At 34.4% G+C, this 11,634-nt stretch overlaps 1 protein-coding gene across 1 annotated transcript; it reads right to left on the bottom strand.

The window, feature by feature from the left end:
* Positions 1 to 5,556: 5,556 nt before the first annotated feature.
* LOC106334077 lies at positions 5,557 to 7,623 on the bottom strand. Its single transcript, XM_013772432.1, has 9 exons — positions 7,389 to 7,623; positions 7,111 to 7,203; positions 6,872 to 7,029; positions 6,725 to 6,794; positions 6,579 to 6,634; positions 6,411 to 6,478; positions 5,994 to 6,320; positions 5,804 to 5,923; positions 5,557 to 5,728 (listed from the first exon to the last, which is right to left on the bottom strand). Exons 2-9 carry the CDS (start codon positions 7,136 to 7,138, stop codon positions 5,557 to 5,559), a joined length of 999 nt encoding a protein of 332 aa, XP_013627886.1. The 5' UTR covers positions 7,139 to 7,203; positions 7,389 to 7,623.
* Positions 7,624 to 11,634: the final 4,011 nt, after the last annotated feature.

Here is an 11,634-nt window from a genome sequence, read left to right as displayed (position 1 = left end):
ATGGTAGTTGATTATTGGTGTAAATTTAGTTTTAAGCACATCAAGGTACGCAAACTCATACACGCTGGGACCCTCAAAAACCCTAACTTCTTCTAACGACTAAACTAAATCTTATTCAACACTAACTCGATCGCTTTTAGATGCTTCTACGTTGAAGTTTATTGGTCCACAAAATCTTTTTACGTGGCCTTACTGCATATATATATTTACTGTCATCAGTTTATAATAATATATGTTTCGTTAGATCACTGGTTAATTTATTATCGTTTCAAACATACGATTTAAATTCGTACATAATTAATTAGCTAATTGGTCAGAGAAATCAAATTCTGCTTACCTGTTTTTATAACGAATGATACAGTCGATTATAAAATCAGATAATTCAAGCAATAGGTTAGTAATTCTTCTACTCAAACTAATCATATGATTTTATTGCATCAAACATATGTGTATATTACAATTAGTATCTTAGGTTCCGTAAGTAGATTTATTATGTGCGGTAGTTCTTAATCATATAATATTGCAAAATAACATCTCAAGAAAATAATCATAATTTATATCAAAATTCTAATTAAATAGGCGTATGCAATCAGTATTCGTAAGGCGGAAGTTTCTAACTAATCGGCAGACAGCAATGCTACAGTTGATCTTCTTCTAACCAAACACTTGTAACTCGTCTTACGTTTGCCCCATAGGAGATAATCCATAAATGCATATTAGCATATACTGTTATTTTATTTACAATTAAATAAACTTATGTCCTATATATGTTTTAAAAATTATTTTTCATCAAGAATTTTTTTTTTGACAATATGTGAATTCATTTCATAGAAATAGCATTAAGATATAATAGTTTGGATCTAATTCTGCTAGAACTAGCAAAGGCTATCAAAGAATCCACAAAAAAATATATAAAAAGGATCCTTAAATACAATGTTAGGCTTAATCAAACAAAGACGAAGGCTAAAACATGAGAACAACATGACAGCAATTGACTCCCATATGATCCAGAGGACACTTTAATGCTGAAACTCCAAAAAAGATTTGAGATCAAGGGAAAGTTCAGGAGCGAATGAGATCCCGGAGGAATCAGATGTTTTGACAGGCGGAGGCGGTTAGGCGTCCCGGCCCCGGCCATCACTCCATCAAGAGTCCGCTCCCTAACAAACCAGAAGATTGAGAAGGATGAGGCTGTTGGTCCAATCCGACAAGAGGAAGAGCAAGCGATGAAGAACGAGAACTCGTGAACTGCAGGCGGTGGTTTTTGACTCTCTGCACCGGCCACAGCGTCGAAGAGATTGATGCTTTCCTATCGACAAAGAGGCAGTACATTTTTCATCAAGATGTTATTCAAACATCTACAATAACAGATTAACTGATTACTTCTTTTGTTATCGAATTTTGGAACTTGAAACTTTGAAAACTATTCTTTTTGAGCTTTCCTAGCACAACAATCAAATCGGTAGCATTCATCAATTAAGTTTGATTGTTTGTAATTATTTACATTTGTGTATGTTTAGCATACAACCATTAGCGAAAAAATGTTTTACATATTATCTTGATCATTATGATGATTAAAATATTATTCTTTGTCAAATATTGTAATATAAAAGGTAAACGCAAACAGATAATCAAGACGCTAACTTATTTATAATGTTCAAATTGACATTAGCTCAAAATTAGTTAAGGACAAAACTTGTTTAAGTACTTGAGTTTCTCCAAAATGAACAAACCAACACCATAAAGTATTTATACACGTCATATATTGTTGAATTAAGAACAAAGTAAAATTTTATATACATCTCAGTATACTCCTTTATATGACCCATCTCTGACAGTAGATATTATCTTCTTGTGTAGTCAAACCTAACATCTTGAATAAAGACCAGACTGCAACAATTTGCACGTTACATTGCCATGCATTTTTGCAAAATTTTATTTTGGAAACCTAAAGTTTTTTTTTTTGAAACCTAAAGTTTAGTACTACATGAGAAAAAATCTCTTACTTTTACTGAAAGTTACGTATAACACCTACTTTGACATACAATGAATACAGTAGAGATTAGGATAAACTTCATTAAGGTGTCACAATGCCCATTTTACCTTCCGCATTTACTTTTAGTTTTAGGATAAAACTATAAATAAGAAAAGAGGTGGTTAAAACGAAGACTTACATGTCAAAAAACGTAGTCAAGTCTTTGATTTACCTTCTCGGAGTTGTTAATTACCGTACGTAAAGTCAAATATAATGGGAAGGACTGTTTTAGGAAGTATATAAAAATCAGAGAGTGAAAAGACGAACACTAATTAACAGTGAAGCGTGAAGGACTTAAAGTTCGACGCAGTCAAAAAGGTTATATTCCTTTACTTGGTTGATTATGTCTTCTAGGACTGGACATTTTATCCGTTAAATTTGATTTGATTCGTTATTCATCTCGATTCGATCCAAAATTTTTGGATATTCGTAGACTTTCGAAGCAAAACAAATACTAAAAATCAATATCCGTTAAAAATCGAAGCAAATCAATATCAAAATTTTAAGAAGCGGATATCCGCTCCGATCCGAAAATATATAAATACATGTATATTGATTATACTTAATGTTTTAAATGTATAAGTTTATATAATAATTATTATAACATATGATTTGACAAATTCTATTCACATTATTACTTATATAAAAGTATTACATGAAAAAAAAAATTATAAAACAATTATAACTTTTTTCTTAAGTTTTGTTTTATTATAATTGTTAACTAAGTTTAAAATTTACGAAATATGTAGTTTCACTATTTCTTTTAGTTTTTATTTTATATATCATGCAAAAAAATATATTAAAAAATAAATTTATATTGAATTTTTAAAATTATTTGTATTAATCAAAGCGGATGAGATATTCGTAAGTATTCGTAAATATCCGTAAATATCTATTTATTTTTCGGATATTCGTTTTTCCGGATATCCGTTTTTTTTTGAAGCAAAACAAATCGAAAAATTAGATATCCGTAGAATACGAAGCAAATCACAAATACTTTCAAAAATCCGGATATACTATCTGTGTCGAACCCTAATGCCTTCTAGAGCTCTAATGCCTTCTAAAGCAGGGAACTCAGAAGCTCGTTGGCTTTTCCGAAAGATAAGTTTTCGCCGAATGAGTTATAAACTTATAATCATTTGCTTTTTCATATAGTAATAACACACATGATGTTTATTCATTTCACACAGCTTTTCTACCTTTAATAGTTCTAATGGTTCCTTTTTTTCCTAACTAAATGGTTCTTTTTCTTTTCCATATAAAAGTTCTTACTCATCTAATTAAAAAACACAACAGAGGTGTCGGCCATAACAAAACAATTTACTCAATAAAAAATGATTTTTTATTAAAAATTGAAAATCATAGAAAATGATGTTTATGATACATATTTAATATGTTTTTAATATATGTGAACAAATGAGAAATATCACCATTGTGAAACAGAATGAGTTTTTATTAGAATTGTACTTGCGGCTGGTGGTGTACGGCTTGCGGCTGCAAGTACGGTCCCCGGGTTCGATTCGCACTGGCCATCAGGGAATTTACATGCGGATTTGCTCTGGCGTCCGAGACCGAAGACCGTTGCCTGGCCATGACCCACCCTCGGGTGTGCGTCCGCGCCGCTAAGGGTTCGGTCTCTAGTCTGGACCATCACGGTGGGGCCAGGACACTCGATTATCAAAAAAAAAAAAATTGTACTTGCAACATATATATTAATATTTATCAATACAACTAAAAAATCATAAATATTGGGGATGGTCCAAATCTCTCCCTTGCTTATTCCACCAGTAATAAAAGCAAACTAAATAAATAACATCCAAGTTGTTAGGGCATCATTATTGCAAGTTTTTGTGTTTGGGTCCTTAATACACATATATGTATATGTATATATTATATATGTGTATATAATTGCGGATTAATGACTTTACGGAAACCTAAACCGAAAATTCCTTAATTAAAGAACTTTCGGTTTGGATTTCCGTAAAGTCCTTAACCCACAATTATATATGCATATATAATATATACATATACATATACATATATACTTGCAATAATGATGTTCTTAAAGCATCAAAGCCAACAACCCCAATATGAATATAGACACACATCAAATCATAGAATAAGATGCTGGAGAAGCTTAATAAATCAGTGGTTTAAACTTTTGGATTATCAAAACCAACCATTGGACGAGAATGGAATCAGAGACCTATATTCAGGACGTAATCATTAAGACTCTAAAAATAAGAAACTCATAAATTTGAAAAGAAGATTTCTAGATTCATTTCACATCTGAGGTGGTGAAAATGCATCAAGCTCGCTCCATCATAAAAGTTTCTAAGAGATTCATGCGCAAGTTTAGACAAAATCACCGACTTTACTCAAGATTATCTAAACTAGCAATTAACTTCTCTTACAAAGACACACCTCGCATTGGTTAAATATTTGTAAATAATTTCATCAATCAACTATCTCATTCTTGAAAGAAATCCCTCTGCACACTAGTACCAAGAGTCAAGAACAGAGCAAATGGCCAAAGAACTTAGAAATCCAATGATTCTCATTTCTCAAGAGTAGCAACAGTTACCTTGCTCCCATCCAGATGAATACTTTGTTATCCACACTTTGTTGTACTGATCAAAAGGAGTATCATTATGAATTTATCAGGATGCTGACTGCAAAAGCAAGTGAGGCTAACGACGGGAAGCCACTACCGCAATTGGTGCCTGCGTTGGTAGTCTAGCCGATTTAGCGCTTATCAGAATGCAAGCTGATAATACTTTGCCTTTAGCTCAGCGCAGGAACTATACCAATGCCTTCCATGCTCTTTACCGTATTAGCGCTGATGAAGGAGTTTTGGCATGATGAATCGTCTTGTAAATGTACATTTACAGCACATAATCTACTTAATTATTACAGGAGTATTGTCATGCATAACAGAATTGTGTGTTTGACTTGATCAAATTTTAAAGTAGTACGAGTAGAGAAAATACTCTTCGTGAGAGAGGAGTCTCTAAACTCTCGACCATGCTCGAATTGATCCGAATGCATTCTCCTTGCTCTCTTTTGACCCCTTAACCGCGTAATAACAACCCATCTCAGATTAAGATAGATTAGAACTGGATCATTAAGCTTCTAAGTTCAATCGGTTTGTGCCATTTGCAACCGGATTGCACTATGTTCTCAACATGACAAGAACTTGTCTAGACAACGAATCTGATCTCATTGTCATAATCTTTCCTCAACGACTTGCAAACAAAGATTTAAGACACCATTTTTTTTGTTCTTTACATCTTTTATTGTTCTTTACATCTCAAACTGTTAGTGACTTAATGATCTTATTCAACTGAGATTAAACCATATATAAAGAACACCATGCTTGCTAATTACTTTTTTAAATAATTATAAGTTTCATAATATCCTTTTAAGTGTTGAAGACTAAAACAACCATCTAAATTAACAAAATAAAACCCGAGTCATCCAACCATATACAGATTATAATGTCTAAAACAAAAGGACCATCTTCAATAGGCAGGAGTAGCAAGGCAGGAGTCAGGGCCATGAACAATCAACCGTTTCGGTATCGGCATAGCTCTAGCACGGAAACACGTCCCCGTGACACGTCTTTGACTTGGTCGACAAACCTTCAAAGCATTTTCCACTGCTTCATATTCGAAAAAGTAGACCAAAGCACGTCTGCAAAAGAAAAACTGAGGTTAGATGGAGTTTGTAAAAAAAAAAAAAAAATCTCACACAGTTTACTCAACAAACCTTTTGAAAACAAAAACATCGGTGATCTCTCCACAGGAAGAGAAATAGTTAACCAAAGCCCTCTTGACATCAGCCTCACAGAGCGAATAATCATATCCTTTAACAGTAATGCCTCGGCTCCTGCAATAATGAATTTGTCAGCAAAATTAAAAACATAATGCAAGAGACAAACATGAGTATATAAATTTACTTGTATCTTTTGAAGTGGGCGACGTATTGACGTGCCGCTTCACGAGTAGTCAACCCAGATCTCAGACTACTTAGCGCTGGTGGTAAGATCTTGACGGACACTCTCCATCCTCCCACGTCACTTCCGTTGAGTGCCAAGGCCTTCTCTGCTGCACCTTTCCCGCGGAGAACCACAGTAGTACTTGTGCCGTTAATAGCATTGGTCACCGGGTCTCCCGGCACCTTCACGAACTCCACGTTTCCACAAGAGCTGAAGTGGTTCACCAAGGAAATGTCGAGATCAACGGCTCGAAGGGAAAGGTCATATCCCTCGACACTGATCCTAACCCTGTAACATCAAAAACAACCAGATATATAGTTAATGACACATCTTAAAAGAAATTTCCAAAAAAAAAAAAGAAAAAAAAAATCATCTCACTGATTTTTGTAGAACTCCATGTACGACTCCATCGCATCGACAAAGCTCACACCTCCCAATGTCATTCTCTGAAACATAAAAGACATAAAATGAGAAACGAGGCCTAATCTAAAGAACAATTCAACACATGAGAAGCAAAAGCCGTAGATATGAGAAGAAGAAAGTTACCTTGGGGGCAATTTCTGTAGTTGTATCTTTAAACTCACTGAGGAGATGTTCTTCACCTGAGAAGAAAAAAAATGTACATATGAGAAGACAAGACAGTTCTCAAACACGATCACAGAAGATGGCTCTATTATTTTTTTGGGACGTACCAGAGTCCTCCTTGACTTCATGAGGAGCGATTTCTACAGACGCACGAACAAAGACTTCTTTCTCGATTTTCTGAAGAGAAGCAGTATGCAATCAAGATGATTAAATATATACAAAATATAAATTGTTAGGAAGAGTATGTGCGTTACCTCGAGGCTGGACATAGTATAGTAAGCATTTGTGGGAATTCCAAGTCCTACATCGATAACGACCAGCACTGGATAGGGAGCATAGTGGCAGAACTTAGCGTGAACATCCAAATCATTATCTCGAAGTTCAGGGCCTGTGCTGTACCAACCAACCATGTCTGAAAAGAAAAGAATTTTTGTCAAAAACATGGTCGCAACATAGACATATAAAAAATCAAAGCAGCAAGTTTCTGAAGTACCATTAATGCCGTGGAACAGTTGCAACATTGAGCGGCGGTGTTTGTGATAAAAAAACCCGCCACATGGGTCTTTTCCATCCTCCTTGAAGGGCACTACAAATCAATATGCAAATAAGTCGTATGCTAGCAACACGTAGGTTCCTAATGACAGTGTCCAGAGATATAACATCTATGCAAACTCAAATAAAACCTAAAAATATATTTTTTCCTTAAACCCGAATTTCTGAGGGAAAAGCGGGAAGTGAGATCGAAGATAGGGAGGGAGTTGAGGGGCGAACCTGGGTAGCTGTTGATGACATCAACGATACCATGGGAGCTACCGCCTAGAAGAACACCGACAACGCGCTTGCCTGATTTCTTAGCGAGGCGGTTGTAATCGTCGACGATATATTACGCAAGACGAGTGGATGAACGACCACCTTCTCGATCGTCCTTGCTGTTATCTGTTGCGTCTCTGTCACATCCATGTTCGGAGAATTAACCTTCGTTTTGTTTCTTCTCCAGGAAAAGTCCTCTAACCCACTTCTTCTCTCGTCTATTTATTTCTCTTTAATGGGCCGGACTTGTAATGCGTTAATGGTACGTCATCCATCATATGACGGCTCTAATCGGGTTCGTATAACCCCATCCATAATTAGGGTTTTGCTTAATTTTCTCTTTTATTTATGTTTGTTTAATGTTTACGTGTGCATGAAGGTTTGTTGAGATGGATTAATTATCTGAGACCCGATCTCAAGCGAGGTGGTTTTACTGATGCATGAAGAAGAACGTATTATAGAACTTCACTCCCAACTTGGCAACCGGATCATTTCATCTTCTGTCATATATTTTCGTTACTCCATATCAAACTAGATTTTTGACAAATTAAACCTCTTTCCAATGTTACACCATTCTTTGGTTTAGGTCCGATATGTTTAGTCAGCTTCATTAAAATTCTTTCTTTCAGAAGTTGTGAAGAAACAAAAAAACTGAGTTTTTGACGAATCATAAACTTCTGCATGATAAGTTGATTATGAGACGTAGGGCTGGCAAAAAAATCTGAATCCGAAGAACCGAACCGAACCCGTCCGAAAAAATAGTACCGAACTCGAACCGAAATTGATTAAATATCCGAACGAGTTCAAAATTTTGGTATCTAAAGAATCGGAACCGAATCCGACCTGAACCGAAGTATTCCGGGTACCCGAATGTATCCGAAATTGACTTCTATACCCTCTTATATAAATATACTACGTGTCTTCCTGCACCATGTGCAGTAAAAAAATTAAAATATTTTTTTAACAGATAAATATAAATTATATTTTAAAATAAAATTTTATTAATATTGTAAATTTTCTTTTTCGTATCAATATTTTAATATAAATTTGATTTAATTAAACATAAAAGTTATATTTAAGAATATTGTATACATTTTTGAAAATTTTAGTAATAAAATTATATAATTTAAAAATATATAATTAAATTAAATTTCAAAATTTATAATGTCATATTTGAATATGATGATCACCCCGGGGTATGCGCTAGCGCCCTTGACAGGCACTGCAGGACCCGCCGACGCTCATGCATACTTGCTATATTCCTGCGTTCTTGCATGGCTCGCGCGCAACCCCGCCAATATGAGTTCACCTGGTACTAGCAGCTTTATCGGGGAATTATTTATTTTAATGATGATTTATGAGTTATTCCCATATTTTTAAAAAAATTCCAAAAATATAAATTGACATTAAATGTAATATATGAGTTATTACCATATTTTAAAAAGTTTATAAAAAATATAAATTAACATTAAATGCAATTAACCATGTCATATTAAGCTATAAGACAAGTCATCAATTTCAGTAGTCATGTCATATTTGTTTTGTGAAATTGATTGTAAAAAATACATGTGGCAAAATCATTTCGCAAATATAGTCTAATAGATTTTAGATTTAATGTCTATTAAAAACATCCAAAATATATAAGATATTTTTAAATTGTCCAAAATACTTGAAAATATATACAAATAGTCAAAAGTAAATGTCTAAAATAGCTAAAATATACTCAAAATACCAAAAATGTTTGAAATATCTATTGATTATATATCCAAATATTCAAACCAAATCAAATTATATGTTAAGTTTAGGTATTTTGACATATGTTATTCAAAATTTTATGTAATATAATATTTTTTTTCTAGATTTTGAGAAATTTAAAGTATATAATGAATTTCAAATTTTTAAAAATTTTAAAAATTAAAAAAATAATTTTAATGGGTTATCCGAACCCGAACCGAACCCGCAAAGATCCGAACCGAACCCGAACCGTAATTTAGAAATATCCGAACGGGGCTGAAATCTTTCACCCCGAAACCCGAATAGATCCGAACCGAAACCGAATGGAAACCCGATCGCCCACCCCTAATGAGACGTAATATAAAGTGTTATTGATATAAGTCACGTTATATTATGAACGCTTTAGTTACGCATGCTACTTATTCTATACATGTTTAATGAATGTTTTGGACGTTGTAGGTGGTGTAACCTCTCATTTCTCTGGTCGAAGGGATAACTAGATAAAAAACCACCGGAATACGAAGATCATGCAAGAAGAAGATGAAACATCTTGGATTAGATCCGGCTACGCTATCTTTTCGATATAATTACATTAAATATTATCAAAATATATTGAAATGTAAAAAAAATAGAAATATTTTCGTTGCGAATATAAAACTAATAATATAATATTTTGTTTTTACTTATAGAAAAAAAAATATATATATATAGATTATTAATTTATGATTTTAATAGGAATAATATATTTACATGAGAGTTTTAAAAATACTATTATCTTATTATTTTATTAATTTGTGGTCCAAGCTGGGACCAACGAAATTTATTAAATTATATAAATTATTAATTTATAGAGGTTCTACCGTATATGGAATCAAACGATTTTCTGCTTTAGAAAACATTGTTATTGTTGTGAAACAAGAGAATAAAATATGTATGTTTCTGTATTATTCATAAACATAAGGAGCCCTATATATATAGGGAATTACACCGTCATAGAACAATGGAAAGACTAGAGAAAGAAAATACAAATATGGAAAAAGTACAAATCATAAATCAAGAGATAGAAGGAAACTAGGGTTTGGAGACTCTCTCTCTAAGCGGCTGTCTCTCTCTCTCCTCAAGGGTGCGGCCGACTCTCTCTCTCTCTCTAGCATTGGGCCGGTTATGGACATCCACAACATGATTTATAACATTCCCCCTTGGATGCCATAACAATACAGAGTTTGTAATACGCTTTAGATGTTGCCTCATTAAAACCTTACCAGGAAAACCCAGTGGGACAAAACCATGGTGAAGGAATAAGAGTACAACACGTATTACTCCCCCTGCACATCACTGAAGGTCTTTCAGTCTACGCATCCCAATCTGATGCGTAAGCTTTCTGAACGTGCAGGTAGGAAGTAATTTACTCCCTCGATCGTCTGCTTCATGGAACACCATGATATGGCCGTTCCACCATGTGTAAACACATAGCTTGTCTGTGATCGTGCATTGTGTGGATCCGAAAGATAACATGCATCAGTAAAACCAACTAAACCTTCTTTGTTTTGGTTAGTATAAAATAAACACAAGTCTTTCATTCCTTGCAGGTAACGAAGAATATGTTTAATCTCGCCCCAGTGCCTTTGGGTCGGACAAGAGCTAAACCTAGATAGTAGGTTCACGGTAAAACATATATCAGGCCGTGTGTGACTTACCAAATACATTAAAACTCCTATGGCACTGAGATATGACACTTCAGGACCAAGGACATCTTCATCGTCCATCTTAGGACGGAACGGATCAGTGTCCAGACCGAGGGACCTCACGACCATGGGGCTGGATAAAGGGTGTGAGTCGGCCATGTTAAATCTCTTGAGTACCTTTTCTGTATATGCCATTTGATGCACAAGGATTCCATCATTAATGTACTCAAGCTGTAATCCCAAACAGAACTTTGTTTTTCCAAGATCTTTCATCTCGAATTCTTTCTTAAGATATTCAACTGTTTGGGAAATCTCTCCAGAGGTTCCTAGGATATTAAGATCATCAACATACACTGCTATGATCACAAATCCTTTATTTTCGAATTTCTTTATGAAAATACATGGACTGATCGGGTCGTTTCTATAGCCCTCTTTTACTAGGTACTCACTTAGTCTATTGTACCACATTCGACCTGATTGTTTCAATCCATAAAGAGATTTATTCAACTTTATACAATGTTGTTCTCGAGAACTCTCTTTGTTTTTCAATTCAATACCCTCTGGGACTTTCATATAAATATCATTATCCAGTGGACCATATAAGTATGCAGTTACTACATCCATTAACCGCAAGTCTAAGTTTTCTCTTATAGCCAGACTTATCAGGAATCTAAAAGTAGTAGCATCCACCACAGGGAAATAAGTTTCCTCATAATCGATTTCTGGTCTCTGTGAGAATCCTTGTGCAACAAGCCGTGCTTTATATCTCACAACTTCACCATGTTTAA

Source organism: Brassica oleracea, chromosome C3, assembly GCF_000695525.1.
Source record: "Brassica oleracea var. oleracea cultivar TO1000 chromosome C3, BOL, whole genome shotgun sequence".
Classification (NCBI taxonomy): Eukaryota; Viridiplantae; Streptophyta; class Magnoliopsida; order Brassicales; family Brassicaceae; genus Brassica; species Brassica oleracea.
The sequence above is the reverse complement of the archived record's forward strand: the minus strand, read 5'-3'. Positions and strand labels throughout refer to the sequence as shown.

What these genes read in the sequence shown, in the direction of transcription:
- LOC106334077 (XM_013772432.1), bottom strand. Translation starts at nt 7,138, where the DNA reads ATGTTGCAACTGTTCCACGGCATTAATG. An exon ending in ATACTATGTCCAGCCTCGAG is followed by an intron (nt 6,795 to 6,871) that starts GTAACGCACATA and finishes GCTTCTCTTCAG; the next exon opens with AAAATCGAGAAAGAAGTCTT. An exon ending in ATGGAGTTCTACAAAAATCA is followed by an intron (nt 6,321 to 6,410) that starts GTGAGATGATTT and finishes TTGATGTTACAG; the next exon opens with GGTTAGGATCAGTGTCGAGG.